At 43.8% G+C, this 18,657-nt stretch overlaps 1 protein-coding gene across 12 annotated transcripts in view; it reads left to right on the forward strand.

Annotated features, from left to right (window-relative positions):
- The window catches only part of ryr1b (ryanodine receptor 1b (skeletal)), a 68,552-nt gene that overhangs the window by 20,960 nt on the left and 28,935 nt on the right, over positions 1 to 18,657 (forward strand). For 8 of the 12 annotated variants that reach the window (XM_048264869.1, XM_048264868.1, XM_048264872.1 and 5 more), the window contains 42 exons: positions 157 to 317; positions 447 to 612; positions 728 to 814; positions 930 to 1,156; positions 1,642 to 2,086; positions 2,409 to 2,972; positions 3,083 to 3,283; positions 3,404 to 3,515; positions 3,604 to 3,747; positions 4,258 to 4,531; positions 4,868 to 4,985; positions 5,089 to 5,221; positions 5,374 to 5,468; positions 5,581 to 5,716; positions 7,652 to 7,835; positions 8,198 to 8,306; positions 8,398 to 8,518; positions 8,722 to 8,891; positions 9,041 to 9,261; positions 9,375 to 9,465; positions 9,581 to 9,721; positions 9,812 to 9,972; positions 10,101 to 10,179; positions 10,291 to 10,380; positions 10,491 to 10,634; positions 10,745 to 10,822; positions 10,941 to 11,016; positions 11,260 to 11,383; positions 11,472 to 11,587; positions 11,726 to 11,793; positions 12,062 to 12,183; positions 12,835 to 12,884; positions 14,281 to 14,341; positions 15,280 to 15,406; positions 15,499 to 15,607; positions 15,715 to 15,796; positions 15,883 to 16,013; positions 16,109 to 16,429; positions 16,599 to 16,842; positions 17,211 to 17,298; positions 17,472 to 17,564; positions 17,877 to 17,891. In XM_048264869.1, the coding sequence (XP_048120826.1) occupies positions 157 to 317; positions 447 to 612; positions 728 to 814; positions 930 to 1,156; positions 1,642 to 2,086; positions 2,409 to 2,972; positions 3,083 to 3,283; positions 3,404 to 3,515; positions 3,604 to 3,747; positions 4,258 to 4,531; positions 4,868 to 4,985; positions 5,089 to 5,221; positions 5,374 to 5,468; positions 5,581 to 5,716; positions 7,652 to 7,835; positions 8,198 to 8,306; positions 8,398 to 8,518; positions 8,722 to 8,891; positions 9,041 to 9,261; positions 9,375 to 9,465; positions 9,581 to 9,721; positions 9,812 to 9,972; positions 10,101 to 10,179; positions 10,291 to 10,380; positions 10,491 to 10,634; positions 10,745 to 10,822; positions 10,941 to 11,016; positions 11,260 to 11,383; positions 11,472 to 11,587; positions 11,726 to 11,793; positions 12,062 to 12,183; positions 12,835 to 12,884; positions 14,281 to 14,341; positions 15,280 to 15,406; positions 15,499 to 15,607; positions 15,715 to 15,796; positions 15,883 to 16,013; positions 16,109 to 16,429; positions 16,599 to 16,842; positions 17,211 to 17,298; positions 17,472 to 17,564; positions 17,877 to 17,891 (6,279 nt within the window). The remainder of the gene's footprint in view (positions 1 to 156; positions 318 to 446; positions 613 to 727; positions 815 to 929; positions 1,157 to 1,641; positions 2,087 to 2,408; positions 2,973 to 3,082; positions 3,284 to 3,403; positions 3,516 to 3,603; positions 3,748 to 4,257; positions 4,532 to 4,867; positions 4,986 to 5,088; positions 5,222 to 5,373; positions 5,469 to 5,580; positions 5,717 to 7,651; positions 7,836 to 8,197; positions 8,307 to 8,397; positions 8,519 to 8,721; positions 8,892 to 9,040; positions 9,262 to 9,374; positions 9,466 to 9,580; positions 9,722 to 9,811; positions 9,973 to 10,100; positions 10,180 to 10,290; positions 10,381 to 10,490; positions 10,635 to 10,744; positions 10,823 to 10,940; positions 11,017 to 11,259; positions 11,384 to 11,471; positions 11,588 to 11,725; positions 11,794 to 12,061; positions 12,184 to 12,834; positions 12,885 to 14,280; positions 14,342 to 15,279; positions 15,407 to 15,498; positions 15,608 to 15,714; positions 15,797 to 15,882; positions 16,014 to 16,108; positions 16,430 to 16,598; positions 16,843 to 17,210; positions 17,299 to 17,471; positions 17,565 to 17,876; positions 17,892 to 18,657) is intronic. The other 4 variants (XM_048264870.1, XM_048264874.1, XM_048264877.1 and 1 more) reach the window with 1 other exon arrangement.

Raw genomic sequence — 18,657 nt, forward strand, 5'->3', positions numbered from 1 at the left:
TCTAAACCTAATCTTCTTAGTCTAATTCTATTCAGGCAATGCGCATGTAAAAATGTAAAGGTTGAGAATGTGTTGTGAAGGTTATTTCTGAGACTTTCATTCAAGTAAGGGTCTTTGCAAAACCTTGTGACTGTTGCCCTCTCTGTCTGTTCCCAGTATTACTATTCAGTGCGCGTGTTTGCAGGCCAGGAGCCCGCAGGTGTATGGGTAGGCTGGGTCACCCCTGACTTCCATCAGTATGACCTCAGCTTTGACCTCAGTAAAGTGCGCAACGTCACTTTGACAGTTGGGGACGATAAGGGCAACATTCATGACAGGTGAGGTGAAGAAATTGTTTCACATGTTTTGGGATTTTTGAACTGCTCTAGCAGAGGCGTACATCATGTGAAATGGCATACATTGCTCTGTCAGTATGTGTACTCTCGTTTGCTTTGTTCGCCTCTCAGCATGAAGCGCAGTAACTGCTACATGGTATGGGGAGGGGAATTTGGGAGCAGCAACCAGCAAACTCGGTTTAGCCAAGAAGACTTTGTCATTGGCTGCCTGGTTGACCTGGCAACAGGTCTCATGACTTTCACAGGCAATGGTAAAGAGATCAACACCTTCTTCCAGGTGAGCATGCAAATGCTTTTGAAGTTAGGATATAGGAGGAAATTGTTTTTATGTTTTATCTTTTCGTTTTTATGTTTACTTTACTCATCTTGCATTTTGTGGTTCTATGTTTAAGGTGGAACCAAACACCAAACTATTCCCAGCAGTGTTTTCTGTGCCTTCAAGCCAAAACATGCTGCAGTTTGAGCTTGGCAAGCTGAAGGTGTTCACCTTTTCAGTGTCAAATTTCTTTACAGTCTCTTACTAAATGCATATTTTCAAAAGATGTTTTACTTCCATTCAGGTTTCCAGTAACACCTCTTCTTTTGTGGCTTTAGAACATCATGCCCATCTCTGCGGCCATGTTCCGTAGCGATCGCAAGAATCCTGTGCCTCAGTGTCCTCCTCGGCTGAATGTGGAAATGCTGACACCGGTCATCTGGAGTCGCATGCCCAACCACTTCTTGAAGCCAGAGGTGGGCCGTGTGAGCGAGCGGCTGGGCTGGATGGTAGAGTGCACGGAGCCCCTCACCATGATGGCCCTGCACATCCCAGAGGAGAACAGGTCAGAACCAGTCGCTGGGCTCCAATTAAGGCCAATCTATGTGCCGCATGTAGGCTTCCATAGTCCTGCGGCAGCAAAATGTTTTAGAATACACCTAGTTTCTATAGCAACTGGTACATTAATGTTACATCTCACTGCAAACAGACACACACCTTGACTATGGCAACACACAACAGAACTCAAACTCATCCAGAACTCAGTAGAACTTTGAGTTAACTTCCAATTAGAGTGTATGACAACGGCTGTGCCGTTTCAAATAAATGTTGCAGATTTAATATCATATTTTGTCACCTTGACCATAATTTGACCTTTAGAGGAACCATACATACGTAATGGAATATGATGACTAAAATGTTGTATGAAGTCTCTATTGGTCATAGAGAAGTTGATGTTGATGTTAGTTCAAGGTATCATAAAATAATGCACCCGCAAAATCTTGACCATGTAACTGAGTATCTTCAAATTGTTTCTCATGTTGCATGTAGGTGTATAGATATCTTGGAGCTGTCGGAGCGTTTGGACCTGTTGAAGTTCCACTACCACACGCTCATGCTCTACTGCGCTGTGTGCGCTCTGGGGAACAATCGCGTGGCCCATGCGCTATGCAGCCATGTAGACGAGTCTCAGCTCTTCTATGCCATTGAAAACACATACCTGCCAGGTCCCTTGCGCAGTGGCTACTACGACCTGTTGATTAGCACCCACTTGGAGTCAGCCAAGCGCAATCGCCTGGGCACCAATAGGGAGTTTATCGTGCCCATGACCGGGGAGACCCTCAGCATTACTCTGTACCCAAGTGAAGACAAGTCCCACGCACTGCCTGGCGTAGGCCTCACCACCTGTCTCAGGCCAAAGCTGCACTTCTCTGACATCAACTTTGTGGGCACTGACCCGGACCTCTACACCCTCAGTCCAGTCTTCCCCTTACAGGTACGCATGTTCTAAAACTACTGCACCTACAGTAGCCGCGGTTTATACATTGATTTGGCAACATTTCTTCAGCTATGAATTTAATACACAGGGGCAGTTAATATGATATTATTATGGGTTTGATATTTTAACTTGCATAAAACACTGCCCTGGGGTTTATACACAGTGCGGCTAATACACAGGAAATTACTGTAAATGTGAATAATGTTAGATGTTATGTTTACTCTGAGAGTAATTATTCTGTGACAGAAATTATGTTTTTCTATATACACACTACTTTGATTTAATTTGCATGATACATTGGTTTTGATTGTGTTTACAGGACCTTAAGACCAGGGCCCTGAGCATGCTTACAGAGGCTGTGACTGATGGCAGTCAGGCCATGCGTGATCCTGTGGGGGGCAGTGTGGAGTTCCACTTCGTCCCCATCCTGAAGCTGATCAGCACGCTGCTCATCATGGGCATCTTCAATGATGAGGACACCATGCACATCCTCAAAATGATCGACCCAAGTGTGTTTGGCGCCAAGAAGGAGGAAGAGGAGGAAGCAGCCGAAGAGGAGGGAGAAAAGGCCGAGGGAGAGACCAAGGAGGAGGGAGAGGAGGCCAAAGAGGAGGAGGAGACTGCTGCTGCTGAAGATCTGGTGGACGAAGGGGTCGGTGAAGAGGAGGAGGAGGAGGCAGAGCTGAAGGACTTGGACCAGGAGGAAGGCCTGGAGGAGGAAGAGCAGGAAAAAGCAGAGAAGGCCGAAGAAAAGGTAGATCGAGAGAAGGCGGAAGAGGAGAAGGAAGTGGAGGACACTGGAGAGGCTGAGGCAAAAGAGGAAGAGGAGTGTCCTGAGGAAGGACTTCTTCAAATGACATTACCTGAGTCTGTCAAATTGCAGGTATCGTTTCTCCATCACCAGTGAAATGGCTTTTTTTAAATATTACAGCATGTGATAAGCACTATGGTTCTGTCTATTACTCATCGCATCTCTCTTCGTCTGTCATGTAGATGTGCACCCTGCTGGAGTACTTCTGTGACTGTGAGCTCAGACACAGAGTTGAAGCCATCGTGGCTTTCTCGGATCAGTTTGTGCACAATGTGCAGTCCAACCAGCGTGAGCGCTACAATGAGCTCATGAGAGCGTTCACCATGTCGGCTGCGGAGACCGCTCGCAAAACGCGCGAGTTCCGCTCACCTCCACAGGAACAGGTGCAGCACACTCCTCTGATTCCCTTTCCCATACGATTCAAATGCCACAAAGGTCAAGCATATACTGCACGCCATGAGTTACTTATGAGCTGTGATGGTCTTTTCTTTCGTTCTATCCAGGTGATAATGTTGACCAATTTCAAGCATGGTCCGGAGGAAGAGGAGTGCCCTGTCCCAGACGATGCTCGGGAAAGTCTTCAGGAGTTCCATAATGACCTGCTAGCCCACTGTGGTCAGTCCCACGACACGCTGAGCTCTCCCTTCTTTTTACAACATCCACTGATTACCCAGAGGATTAACATTCTCTCCCTCTGCCACAGGTGTGCACGTTGAAGAGGAAGAGGAGGAGGAGGAGGTGGACACATCCCTGAGCGGAAGACTCCTGAGTCTGCTGGAGAAGGTGAAGAGCTTGCGCAAGAAGGACGAAGTGGTGGAGGAAGAACCGGAGGAGGAGCCCAAGCCCAGTCAGTGATACATCATTCATCACTTACAGAACAGCATGCCTGAGCATGTGTCTTATGAGAACAGAAGGATCAAGCCACAAGCAATCATTAATCATTCCACAGTCCTCACTGACATGTTCTCACTCCTTATGGCATGCATTTCAGTATTCATTTGAATAATAACACCCTATAGATCCAGCAGAATATAAAGACTGTAGAGCACAAGAGCAGATGCCATTCTGATCCAATCTACCTTGATTAGAGCTTTTTAATTTCCTGCCTTAAACTTATACTTCCCAGTTGTGGGCATTCTGCCTGCATTTTCTCTCTACAGACTCACAGGGCATCAAAAATAAAAAAAAAGAATTGAGGCACTCCTGTGTGAAACAATAAAGAGCCCTTATGAAATACCCACGGGACATTTGCATTTAGTCACTGTTGATACATAAGCTGAACGTATGTATTATGTACGTTGGGGCCAGACGAGGTCGTGTCCAGGTGATAGATGCTTCTCTGTGTTCCTCCCGACAGGCACTCTGCAGGAGCTCATCTCTCACACCATGATCCACTGGGTGCAGGAGTCATTCATCCAGAACCCAGAGCTGGTGCGGCAAATGTTCAGCCTGCTGCACCGGCAGTACGATGGCCTCGGGGAGCTGATCCGCGCCCTGCCCAAGGCCTACGTCATCAACGCCGTCTCAGTGCAGGACACCATGGAGCTGCTGGAGTGCCTGGGCCAGATCCGCTCCCTTCTCATCGTCCAGATGGGCCCAGAAGAGGAGAGACTCATGATTCAGAGCATTGGGTCAGTGGTCATGGAGGTGTGGATAGTTGAACATGCCCTCATTGGGTCAGTGGTCATGGAGCTGTGGATAGTTGAACATGCCCTCATTGAGTCAGTGGTCATGGATCTGTGGATAGTTGAACATGCCCTCATTGGGTCAGTAGTTGAACATGCCCTCATTGGGTCAGTGGTCATGGACCTGTGGATAGTTGAACATGCCCTCATTGACATGAAATGTGTGTGTGGAAAATGTTGGTAGGCATGTTAGCGTTATAATGTATTGGTTGTACAGACCAATGTTTGATACTGGTTGTGCAAAGCTGATGCTAAATCTCATTCACCTTCTCTTGTTTTCAGAAACATCATGAATAACAAGGTGTTCTACCAACACCCTAACCTGATGAGGGCTTTGGGAATGCATGAAACCGTCATGGAAGTTATGGTCAATGTGCTAGGAGGTGGTGGAGACTCAAAGGTTAGCTCCCTCATGTTGCTTGATGAGTTTGGGCTGTTGTTATGCGTTATTGCTCTACGAACTCACCTCACCTCCTCCTTCCGTCTCCCTGGCTTTATAACAGGAGATTCGATTCCCTCAAATGGTGACCAACTGCTGTCGTTTCCTGTGCTACTTCTGTCGCATTAGTCGTCAGAACCAGCGCTCCATGTTCGACCACCTCTCTTACCTGCTGCAGAACAGTGGCATCGGCTTAGGTGAGAAACATAGTGACAGGCAACAAAAATATGGTAGCACAGATTAGTGGGGTGGGGATGGGAGCATTCACTAGGCAAGGGTGAGAATCAAAGATTTACTACCAATTGTGATTATCAGCAACTCCCTTCAAACCCATCCTCTGTGTTATTAGGCATGCGGGGGTCCACCCCTCTGGATGTGGCTGCTGCATCCTGTATTGACAACAATGAACTGGCCTTGGCTTTGCAGGAGCAAGACTTGGAGATGGTCAGTTACAGGACAACAGATGTGCTTTGAAATACATTCACCTATCGATTTAAAAATATTTACAATCTAACTATGATATTTCTTTAAATGTCTCCTCATGTATACTTTGTAGGTTGTGACATATCTGGCTGGATGTGGCTTGCAGAGCTGTCCCATGTTGTTGTCTAAAGGCTACCCTGATATTGGCTGGAATCCTGTTGGTGGAGAGAGATACTTGGACTTCTTACGTTTCGCTGTCTTTGTCAATGGTCAGTACTACAGAAAATACTCTAAATCAAATATGTTGAGTGGGTCAAGTGTTTTTGCTAATTTAAAAAAATGATCACAAAATACTGAAACTCTTTCGAAGGGCACCAACACTCAAAGACAGTTTGGTCAAAAGCCACTTACTATTATTTCAATACGGCTATTGAAATCATTCCAAAAAGCACCAGGGGGGGCTGAAACGGCTTTTACAGAGGGAAACTTTTTGGATCCATACATTAACCCTTAGAACCCGATTGACGCAAAGTGCGTCAAACAACACACCCTTTCTTCTCTGTTACATTGCTCCGGAACTGTTCATCGCAGCGAGATGAAACCTTTATTGCATGACAGAGCAGAAGTGGGGCTTTCCAACGAGACTACACACTTGTCTGTACGATCAAGTATGAAAATTAAAATCAAATTCCATCATATTTACAGTCTATACTTCTCTGTGTTCACCTGCACACCCATTACTCTCGTTTGAATTACTCGCGAACCCGTGATCGCATCGATATGGCAAGCATATCAGATGAAAGAGGGGGCACAGGGCTATCATTTGATACCAAGCACATCCTTCTGGGTTATAAAACAGACGAAGTGACAGCAAAATAATAACGTCATATAGCTGGACTTACCCCACATTTTTGTCTGTTCTTGTGGCAAAGCATGTTTATAATCCAACGCTATCATGTGTTTCTCTATGGCGAAGCATGTTCATATTCCGGTTTTGAGATCCTAGCAAATTCCTGCATGGCATCCAATTCAAGGCTCACATTGCATCCCAATTTGTTCAACAAATAAACACTTTTTTTGCCTTTACTTTGTTCATGGCAATGCAGTAAAAAGTTGAGAATTATTATGACTGCATACACATATGCACACAGGCTAACACACAACCTCGGGTCAAGTCAGGTCAGATCAGTTCGTGTCACAGATATGGAACGCAGAAAGGTCATTTTTCATCACATTTCGAAATATAAGAATTTTTATAATACACTTTTTATATTTTAATTCTTTAAAAATCAAAATAAAATCAATGCTAGTATTAATACATGAAATGATCTGGCAGATCTGGATAGCCTAGACTCTCCTGAAAAAAACAATATATAATATGTGTGTGTGGCACTTACAATGACCAGAATAAATCCTTATGAATAAAGGTAGTGAAAATGCCCTAAAAACAGCTTAGGGTTCTAAGGGTTAAGGGCAACATCCTATCCTGGACTAAATGAAGAAATTGACTTTTCTCCTTTTCTATGAAGTACCCCTTGTTTGCCTACTGTCTTACTTTTAAGTCTGTAATGTTATATCATGGACTGCCTTATATGTGATACTGCTACTGAATGTGATGACTCTTAATGAACATTGCCATAGTCTTCTAATATTCAAAGGCTGCACTATGTTTACCTGTTTGCCTGTGCCCAGGCACCTAGTTGTCTGTATCCAGACACTTTGCCATTAGGACTTAGGACTTGGCCTCTCTCAATGTATTTTTGAAACTGAGAGCTTATCTGGGTCCTATTAGATAGTAGACAGTTATTTTCTGTTATTATTTGTTATTGTACATTGTCTATTGTGCAAAATGGTGATGGGACTTTTATGTTTCAAAAGCATTTCACAATGCACTGATTCTGATTGGCCATTCCACTTTGTCACATGACATGGAATCCATTTTAAAAGCACCTTTGTAAGAAGTAACAAAGTTTGCCCTGATGAAGACTGATTTGCAATCGAAACGCGTAGGCGTTATCCCTTAATAAAGGATTTTTTACTTTTTTCATCAACATCAGTGTGCCTCGGATTTTTAAGACTACCACCTTCAACAAGGAACCTTTGGGACCTTCACACTTTGGGGATAGTCACAAGCTAAAAACTGAAACTCTTTATTGACCAAAAAAAGCTGTTGATGAAGCAGATGGCCTGTTTGTCTTCCGTAGGAGAGAGCGTGGAAGAGAACGCCAATGTGGTGGTCCGACTCCTCATCCGCCGGCCTGAGTGCTTTGGTCCGGCCCTGAGAGGTGAAGGTGGTGCTGGCCTACTGGCTGCCATTGAAGAGGCCATCAAGATCTCTGAGGATCCTGCCAGAGATGGACCCACAATCAAGAAAGACAGGCGCTTCATGTAAAATAATTTTTCAAAATATGTTCGTGGAGGGGGTACGGTAATTCAGGCAATTCAGTATCTTCAAGGTGTGGGAATAAAAAGTACTGTTAGATTTAGCATTTGGTTTGGAAGGTTATTTGTGCTAAAGTTGACAGGTTAATTTGGTATGGGACAGTTAGGGACACAAATACTAGTACAACTACACATTAGATATGATGGACAAGAGTGGTGAGTGGTGACTGTCATTTTAAGCTGGGGGTTAGTTCATCTGATTGTGGATTGTTGACTACTTCACAAGTAAGGCACACTTACTTTCAAAATGTATCTGTAGGTTGTGGTGTTTGTCTCTGGAATTCTTCTTATGCTTTCTGTTCTGACAGGTTTGGTGGTGAACAGCTCGAGGAGAACAGGATACATCTGGGAAATGCCATCATGTCGTTCTACTCCGCTCTCATTGACCTGCTGGGTCGTTGTGCTCCGGAGATGCATGTAAGTCCATCTAGAGTGTAGAGGTCAGGTTGACTGACCTGATGTCTGAGAGCTTTCAGTGTAACATCTGATGGCCGTTTGTGCCCCACAGTTAATTCAGGCTGGCAAAGGTGAAGCTCTGAGGATCAGGGCAATTCTGAGGTCTCTGGTTCCCATTGAAGACCTTGTTGGAGTGATCAGTCTGCCTGTCCAGATCCCCACTTTTGGAAAAGGTGAGCAGCAGCAGCAGTGTATTTAGGACTGCAGCACCGCTGCAGCACATGCTCAGTTTCAGGAGTAGGGAAGGGGTTTTTTTGGATAGTAAATGGCAAGTCAGCGGTCATATTATGCAGTATATCTAGTTCATAAACTGATTTTGACTGAAGTCTATGTGCCCCTTTCATCTTCATGCATGCCTCAAATTCTTGTTGCCCAGAGGGTCAGATTGTGGAGCCAAAGATGTCAGCCAGTTTCGTGCCAGACCACAAGGCATCCATGGTGCTGTTCCTGGACAGAGTCTACGGCATCGAAAACCAGGACTTCCTGCTGCACGTCCTGGAAGTTGGCTTCCTGCCTGATATGAGGGCTTGCGCCTCACTAGACACGGTGCGTCTGGTTCAGCTCAAGAACTGAAGCACATACTATCCATTAATATACCAGATTATTTTAGTGTACTTAAAGTCATTTATCAGATGGTCAGATTACTGGGTCTATTTTGAGTAGTGTTCTGCATACTGCACTATCCGTGTCCGTAGGCTGCATTTAGCACCACAGAGATGGCTTTGGCTCTCAACCGCTACCTGTGCTCAGCTGTGCTGCCCCTCCTCACCAAGTGTGCCCCACTCTTTGCGGGCACTGACCACCGTGCCATCATGATCGACTCCATGCTGCACACCATCTACAGGCTGTCCCGAGGCCGCGCACTCACCAAGGCCCAGAGGGACGTCATAGAGGAATGCCTCATGTCCCTCTGCAAGTCAGTGTCTCCTGTATTAAGGAGAATGAGTTTACACTTAAAGCTGATCACATCACTGGTCATTTCATCAAAGCTTTGACTGCTCTTTTTACTTCTGTGCAACCCTTCCACAGATACCTACGGCCATCAATGCTACAGCACTTGTTGAGGAGATTAGTATTTGATGTTCCCATCCTTAATGAGTATGCTAAAATGCCCCTTAAGGTATGTTAGCGCAATAAAATGAAATAAAAATGTCCTTTAACTGTTCTTCATTAAAATGTGAATCAAATCTCATTTCTGTGTTTGTCTTAATTCTCCTTTTTATTTTTGCCCGTAGCTGCTGACCAATCACTATGAGCGCTGCTGGAAGTATTACTGCCTGCCAAATGGATGGGCCAATTTCGGTGTCACGTCTGAGGAGGAGCTGCATCTTTCTCGCAAGCTTTTCTGGGGCATCTTTGAGTCTCTGGCACACAAGGTGCGATTCAGTAAACTGAAAAGACAATTTTACAAATTCACATTATTTTGGTATACCTGTTTTATGAATGATATTTCCTCTCCTCATTAGAAATTTGATGCAGAGCTCTTTAAGATCGCCATGCCCTGCATTTGTGCCATTGGTGGAGCCATCCCTCCAGACTATGTGGACGCTGCCTACTCTCACACTGAGAAGAAGGCGTCTGTTGATGCTGAGGGCAACTTTGATCCTCGGCCAATGGAGACCACAAAGTGAGTACGGGTTGAAGACCAAATCAACAACAGTGAAACCAGCCTCTGATCATTTACATATAGATTGACTCATATGTGGCTCATATTATGCATGGAGAACTGATTTAATTATTTTGAAATGATTGCAGCACCATAATACCAGAGAGGCTGGATGCCTTCATCAACAAATATGCTGAACATACTCATGACAAGTGGGCCTTTGAGAAGGTGAGAAACTATAAAGAAGCTCTTTTCTGCAAAATGATTTTGTAACTGAATATTGTGGCCTAGTGATAAAGTCTGCAATGTTAATTGTCTTTTTCATTTTTTGTCTATCAGGCTCAAAATAACTGGACTTATGGTGAGGTGTTGGATGAAAATGCCAAGACACATCCTATGTTGCGACCTTACAAGACATTCTCTGAGAAGGTACGCAGCCCTGCTTTTCTATTCTAGTATTCACACTTTGCTTTGCAAGACATATTTCACAAATATTATTTGAGAAATTGCATCCAATTGTGGTGTCATATGATTCTCAGGATAAAGAGATCTACCGCTGGCCCATCAAAGAGTCCGTTAAAGCCATGCTTGCATGGGAGTGGACAATAGAGAAGGCCAGGGAGGGGGAGGAGGAGAAGGTGGAGAAGAAAACCTCCACCAGGAAGGTGTCGCATACTGCACAGGTATCATTACGCATCTCAACAGTGGCCTAGAACTAGAAGACAAAGAAGTGTGTTTGGAATATGTGTTTTATACTCAAAACATTGTTTTAATTACACTGCTTCTTTTACAGGCAACCTATGATCCCAGCCATGGATACAACCCACAGCCGATAGATTTAACTAGCATGGCACTCTCCAGGGAACTTCAGGTAATGCAGATTTCATATGTGTATCTCAGAAAAAGTTTGGAGAACTTTTATGAGGAAGGAATGAAAATGTAAACATGATTCCACTTGCTTAAGCCCGTCTCTTTTGGTGTCTTTGTAGTCCATGGCTGAGCAGTTGGCTGAGAACTATCACAACACCTGGGGCAGAAAGAAAAAGATGGAACTCCAATCCAAAGGTCAGTGGACAAATGGACAAATGATAAATGCTTGTAGACACTGGTATCAATTGGTTCAGTCTGAGTAAAGGAGTTGGATTTGTTTGTAGATACTGGTATCAATTGGTTGAGTCTGAGTAAAGGAGTTGGATTTGTTTGTAGATACTGGTATCAATTGGTTGAGTCTGAGTAAAGGAGTTGGATTTGTTTGTAGATACTGGTATCAATTGGTTGAGTCTGAGTAAAGGACTTGGATTTGTTTAGGGGGTGGTACCCATCCTTTGCTCGTACCCTATGACACCCTGACGGCCAAGGAGAAAGCACGCGACCGGGAGAAGGCCCAGGATCTGCTCAAGTTCCTGCAGCTCAATGGTTATGCTGTCACCAGGTAACTTAAGAATGAACTTGGAGAAAGCCTGTAACGTGGGTCATACATACACTCCCTCGTCATCCATATGTCATTGGTTTGTTTGCAGAGGTATGAAAGACATGGAGCAGGAAATCTCATCTATTGAGAAACGCTTCGTCTACGGTTTTCTGAAGAAGCTTCTGAAATGGATGGAAATTGCCCAAGAGTTTATCGCTCATCTAGGTACAGTTTAGTTGGTTTATTCTGAATCATTTCTGTACTCTACTTCTCTACTCCATGTTAAATCTGGGCACACTGCACAGTGCACAATATGTGATCCCAAAATCAGGTTTGTTGATTTATTCAATTTCTCCTTTTCAGAGGCTGTTGTGAGCAGTGGCAGAGTGGAGAAATCACCTCATGAACAGGAGATCAAATTCTTTGCCAAGGTGTGATTGGGGCTGAATCACCTTTCCATTTATAGGCCAAAGTATACACTTTTTAATCAGAACCTCAATTCATCCTGTTCAATCCTGTTTCTAAACATGATGGAACAGGATGGAATGTGGCTATGGTTAAAACGTATAATACTTTGGCCTATAAATGGAAAGATAATTCAGGCCAAAGGTTTTTCTACCTCAGGTAGAAACACGTCTTGTTGAACCCACCTACATATTGACACTTGGGAATCTAACCTTGTTTTTTCTACTCCTCTAGATCCTGTTGCCTTTAGTCAACCAGTACTTTAAGAACCACTGCCTCTATTTCCTCTCCACCCCTGCCAAGATCCTGGGCAGTGGAGGACACGCCTCTAACAAAGAGAAAGAGATGATTGCCAGGTACAAACTGCTCTGTCTTTTACATCCATCTGTAGATGTCTATTTCACATAGGTATTAGTATTAAAAATGTTGCAATGTTTTAGGTGATGGAATTTGACTAGTATACAAGTACTGTATCTGTGATAAATTTCACAAAATGTGTTTTCTAGTTTATGTCAAATTATTGTATGACGTTACCTTCTGTCTGACTTTCATAGACAGAATATACTCTGTGTTGTGAAATCATTCTTTATTCTCAGTTTAGTGTTTCATGGACCAAATGTGACGTTGTGTTTTTTTGTATGTATTATGTAAATGGTTCTTGGTTTTATTGTCAATTATGTATTTATTTGAGGACAGTAGGATGCATTCGGTCTATGAAAATGAATGGTTGACGGCGATTCAGAGGTTTTGACCAATTTTGCTGATATTTTACAAGAGCCAGTTCCTCTGTAGAAACTGAAATCTTCTCCGAAGCTGAATGCCCTCTGTCCTGTCCAGTCCTCCTCCTGTAACTCATCCCCATGTCTCTCCATCAGACTCTTTCCCTTGCTCCTCTTTGACTAGACCTCTGCTATTACTTTCTCCTCTTCCCTGGCCTGAATTTCACCCCTACCCTTTTTCCATTCCTCCCCTTTCCTCCTACCACTCCTCCTCTTGGTCCTCCTCAGTATCTTCTGTAAGTTGGCTGCTCTGGTGAGACACAGAGTTAACCTTTTTGGTAAGAAACCTGCATGGATGGCTGATGCCAGTGCTTTTTTTGTGGCATCGCTCTGCTCTCTTTTGGTTTCCTTTGCTCTCTTCACTTCTTTCCTTCCCTTTTCATCTAAATGTCTATTCTATTGTTTCCTTTCACTCACAAAGCTGACCACTCTCTGTGTCTTTCCCTTGCTTTTTTGCAATGTCTTGTACTCTCGCTTTTTTCACAGAGTGAAAATCTCCTGAAATGTGATCACACTAATAGATATGATGCATTTAATGCTAATAAGATAATTATGATCAGAAAGAGTCATTTCAGATGTACAAATACCATATTATTAGTACACCTTTGCTCATGTAGCCTACTAGAAACCCAACACAGGCATACCTTAAGTTGCTGTTATAGTGTTCACCACACTGATGCAAAAATAATTGACTGAGATGGAAAACAGATTAAAAAAAAGTATGATTACAGTAATGTGGGAAAAAAATAATGCTATCCTATTTTCATGGGTATGTTCCAAGGCATAATTTGCAAGGAGGAAACAAATCCAAATCTAACTGGGTACACACACAAGGTCATAAGATCATGTGTGGTGGCTGGTGGATTATTTGGGTCTATCCACGGTAGACCATTGGTAGAAAAATTGCCTAGGAATTTACTGTTTATCAGCAACCCTCATTTGCAAGGTGCAAAACACAGTGATGTTGTAAATTGTGGAAAGTACAGCATATATAGGGCACCCACTCCCTCTAACTCACCATCTCTAGCAGTCAATGTTCTTCAGCGGGTCGTGGCTAAAAATAATTCAGAGCAGAGACATCCCTGAAGCAAAGTAGCAACAACAGAAACACGTTTGCTATAGCAACAGAAACCTGCAAACTCAGAAAATACGTATTATGCAGCTCTGTCTCAGTTATCACACTGGTCTCTCTGCTTGTCACCAGCAGCACAGGTTTGATGCTCATAATGCCTCGGAATACACAAAATCAGTACACATCCTTCAGTTGATATCCCTGCCTAGCCTAGCCTATATAAAACCTGACTCTCTTGTGAGTTCACGAGTGGAAACAGTTCTTTCCTCACTAACGTACTTCAGATGCTCTGTGTTAGTGTGTGCCCAGTGTGCCATTCACTGCTAACCCACCATGTTTTGCCTAACATACAATTCTGAGAGAATAGACATGTAAACAGATCATTCAAGATCTAAGATTACATTGTTTGTTTTATTCAATATATTCAGAGTTGTCCATTCCATAGACCCAAATCTGTTTATGTATTGAAAGCATTTAGTTTACAATGTGAGCACACATGCTATCTTCCATATGAGTGACACTGTGGAAAATTCTGTCCCACCTAAGTGTGGAATCAGTGCTGTATTGCTACACTGTAGCATCATCATATGTATCATTTGCAGGAACGGATGCGGCCGCCGTGGTCAACTGCCTTCATATCCTGGCAAGGTCTCTTGATGCTAGGTAAGATCTGGAGTCATCACACAGTTGTTTACAGGCCTTACACAGCCAGGTAGAAGCAGACATACTCAACCATGTGAATGTATGTTCATGTATCTTGCCTCAAAGGAATACTTTGGACAAAACATACATTGGTTGTCATTGAAGATATGTAATTTTTTCCCACATTTCATATAGCCGATTTTTTGATACTGTAGGATGGTCAAATCTAGCTTCTTTCTGCTTTTTGTACATGCTAGCGTTTCTAACAAGTAATGGATGTGTGTGGGTACAGAGAAGCATTACGGTAAATACATACCCACAAAAATACAGTTCTCACTCATTTGCTTCAAGCCACATCTAGTTCTTCAGTAAAATCATACAAACCTACTGATAAGGTGTCAGAGTTTTTTGTTTGATCTCCCAACATTACCACAACTACAGTGAACCACTGAGGCATGTTAATGGAAGCCATCTTGGAAATTTATCAGCAAGCTAAAGGGGATGGATATAATCATAATAAGCTTTCAGAATGTGTGTTAGCCTCTCGTTACATTCAATCTTTGGTCGTCATGCTACACTTTTTTCAGTGATTGAACAGATTACATAATTAAAACATGGAACAAGGTCGTTGAGCAGTCACATCCAAATGTACTAGGAGATTCATTTGAGTGCATGAGTGCATCTGAGTTGCTCATGGAATGCTGCAGATGTGCATGAAATGATGGGAACACTCACATACAAAACATACATGACTACAGGAGTTACGGAACAAAGATAATACGAATAAAAATGTAAAATAATCACAGGATATGTTATAGGAATATGTAGCACTATAAGTACATGATAGACATTGTAAATGGTAAAGATTATGGGTAGAAAAATGGGTAAAAATAATGAACTGGTGTGTAAAAGTCATAGTATCTAATCCTGTCCCACTATAAATTCTTGATTGTCCTCAGGACTGTGATGAAGTCGGGGCCTGAGATTGTGAAGGCGGGATTGCGCTCATTCTTTGAGAGCGCCGCTGATGACATAGAGAAGATGGTGGAGAATCTGAAACTAGGCAAAGTGTCCAGTCGCAACCAGGTGGGTCAGCCTTAACTATTCTGCTCCAAATCTGCTCCTCTGTTCCTCTGGTCCATAGTGTGACCTCCTCCCAATTCTGTCTCCTTGTCCAGGTGAAAGGTGTATCCCAGAACATCAACTACACCACCATTGCTCTGTTGCCCGTGCTGACCTCACTATTTGACCACATCGCCCAGCATCAGTTTGGAGATGATGTCATTTGTGCGTATCTTATAATATGCATTATAATATGTACAGTACAATTTAATGAATGTCCTGTGCCGAATGATAAATGCTTAACGTTCCATCTCTATCACCTACTCATGCAGTGGATGATCTGCAGATATCTTGCTATCGCCTCATGTGCAGCATCTATTCAATTGGCACGGTCAAGACCCCACATGTTGAACAGTGAGTACGAGACATCACTTGTGAGAACAGGTTCTGTTCTGAGATCCAGCATCACCACACAGCCTGTTCTGCTCCTCTGTCTCCAGGCAAAGACCAGCTCTTGGCGAGTGTTTGGCTCATCTGGCTGCAGCCATGCCCGTCGCATACCTGGAGTCCCATCTCAACGAATTTAATGGATACTCAGTGTACACGACCAAGACACCAAGGGAAAGAGCCAGTCAGTATATCCCCGTTATGAAGCTGAGCTTTGTCTGCAGAAGACATTTTTGTTCTAGTTTTCATTTGTCTCTACATCATTTCTTTATCTGCTAGTTCTGGGTCTGCCCAATGAGGTCCAGGAGCTGTGTCCGGATATCCCTGATCTCGAGGTCCTGATGAAGGAAATTGGGGACCTGGCAGAGTCTGGGGCTCGTTACACAGAGATGCCCCATGTCATTGAGATCACACTGCCCATGCTCTGCAACTATCTGCCCCGCTGGTGGGAGAGAGGCCCAGAGAATTACCCTGACCTCCAAGGTCAGCTTTGCACTGACGTCACCTCTAACCAGCTCAACCAGCTGCTGGGTAGCATCATGAAGATTGTGGTCAACAACCTGGGTATTGACGAGGCCTCCTGGATGAAGAGATTGGCTGGTAGGTGGAGGGAGAGAGAAGGAGGATGGAATAGTTGCTGGGGTGGATTGAAATGATAAGATATTGGGGAGATTTTTGTATGGCCAGCTTTGTGCTTCTGTAGTCTCTCTGGTGCTGGTGGCGGCAGGTTTGTGAGGAGTCTGTGTTAGCATTTCTCTTTTGCTCCCAGTGTTTACTCAGCCCATTGTGAGTCGTGCCAAACCGGAGATGCTCAAATCCCACTTCATCCCCACCATGGAGAAGCTGAAGAAGAGGTGTGGGAAGGTGGTGGCCGAGGAGGAGCACCTGCGCATGGAGGGCAAGTCTGAGGACTTGGACAGCGAGGGCAGCACTATTAGAGACGAGTTTGCTGTGCTCTGCAGAGACCTGTATGCTCTCTACCCTCTGCTCATCCGATATGTAGACAACAACAGGTACTGCACCCTATCATTGCTGTTTGGGTTTTTGGGCCCTATTTTGACCATCTAAAACACATGGCCTCAAGCGTATGGTTTCATTTAGTTAATTTAGGGCATGTCCCGTCCACTTTTTTGTTAGTTTGCCGGCGGGATAAGTGATCAGACGTCAGGCGCATGGTTCAAAAGGCTGGTGCAGTGATTCGCAGTGTCTGTTCTTCCTTGTGTCTGTTCTGCTCCTCCCTGTGTCTGTTCTGCTCTCCCCTGTGTCTGGTCTGTTCTTCCCTGTGTCTGTTCTGCTCCTCCCTGTGTCTGTTCTGCTCCTCCCTGTGTCTGTTCTGCTCTTCCCTGTTCTGATAACTTTTTCTTTGGCTGTTGTAAATCAGGGCCAGATGGTTGACTAATCCTGACCCTGATGCCGAGGAACTTTTCAGGATGGTCGGAGAGGTTTTCATCTTCTGGTCCAAGTCTCACGTGAGTGTCCATTTCTCTCTTTCCAATAATCTATATCTTCTCATAAGTTTACACCATGTCATATAATACATTTTATTAATAAAATATAATGGAAAAGTAATTAGTCGTCCATTTTGTTAAGACTACTATCATTTAAAAATGAAATGGTCTCTTGTGTTTCTTTTGATCTAAAGAATTTCAAAAGAGAGGAGCAGAACTTTGTTGTGATGAACGAGATCAACAACATGTCTTTCCTCACAGCAGACAGCAAGAGCAAGATGAGCAAGGTGAGGGTCCAGCTATGGTCATTTGGTAGAACTGTCCTCTCAAGGACAGTCTTGTGCTTCAACATAGGCAGAGAACGATATTACGATACACAGTATAAAAATGTTGTTATATGACTGCCTGACTTTCTCCTTCCTCTGTATAATGATAATATAAGGTGTAGATATCTGTTTAGAAATTAACTAAGGTTTTTGATGTTTATGAAGCAATGTGCATGAGTGCAGCTACAGGACTCTCTCCAGATGAACAGGACGGATTTTAACAAACTTGTCTCTCTCTGTGCTCTGTCTCGGTGTGGATGTCGGGGCCTCTAGGCCGGGGATGGAGAGGTTAGAACACGTTCCTGCACGAAAGCTGTGCTGACCGCATGGCACCACCACAGAGGCTCTTCATCAAACTCCCACACACACTGGCATGACCATGCGCACACTTACTACCTCAGAGGCAGACACATAGAACATCAAAATACACTCAAAACAAACAGGCACACATTGTCCAATGTGCTCTGTCACAACAATAAAAAAAACAATGGAAAATGTACCATGCAAATAAACAAACATGCACATGTGTATCTCATAGATCATCAAATGACTGTAGGGTAACCATTTATTAAAGAGACAGCCACAGATGTAAGTGCCAGTGTGTGAGGGGCTTTGAGAGGCAGTTTGATGAAAGCTCTCGCTGTAGAAACCACAAGCCAGGCGCATGACACTCGGCCCAGCAGATGTGCTTTCTCTGCTCTGCTGGTCCAGAGTTCCATTGTCTGGCTCTCCAGTTTGATGGGTTTGCTCACAGTTGAGTCTTGTTTGTTTCAGGTCTTCACAGACTTCTCTTCGACTCTGCAGTCGTGTCTGTTTCTGTTTGGTTGATTGTGTTCAGATGATGAGATGAACAGACCTGTTGAAGGATGCCCTTAATCTTTTTGTCTTTTTGATGCATCTGTTAGCTATGGTGTCTGGCCTTAAAGGGATATTCCACCATTTGGGGAATTACTCATTTTCCACCTCCCCTTGAAGTAAATAATTGATTTTTTACCTTTCTCCAGTTCATCCAGCCGTTCTCTGAGTCTGCTGATACCACTTTAACTCCAGCCTA

Source organism: Alosa alosa, chromosome 15, assembly GCF_017589495.1.
Source record: "Alosa alosa isolate M-15738 ecotype Scorff River chromosome 15, AALO_Geno_1.1, whole genome shotgun sequence".
Classification (NCBI taxonomy): Eukaryota; Metazoa; Chordata; class Actinopteri; order Clupeiformes; family Clupeidae; genus Alosa; species Alosa alosa.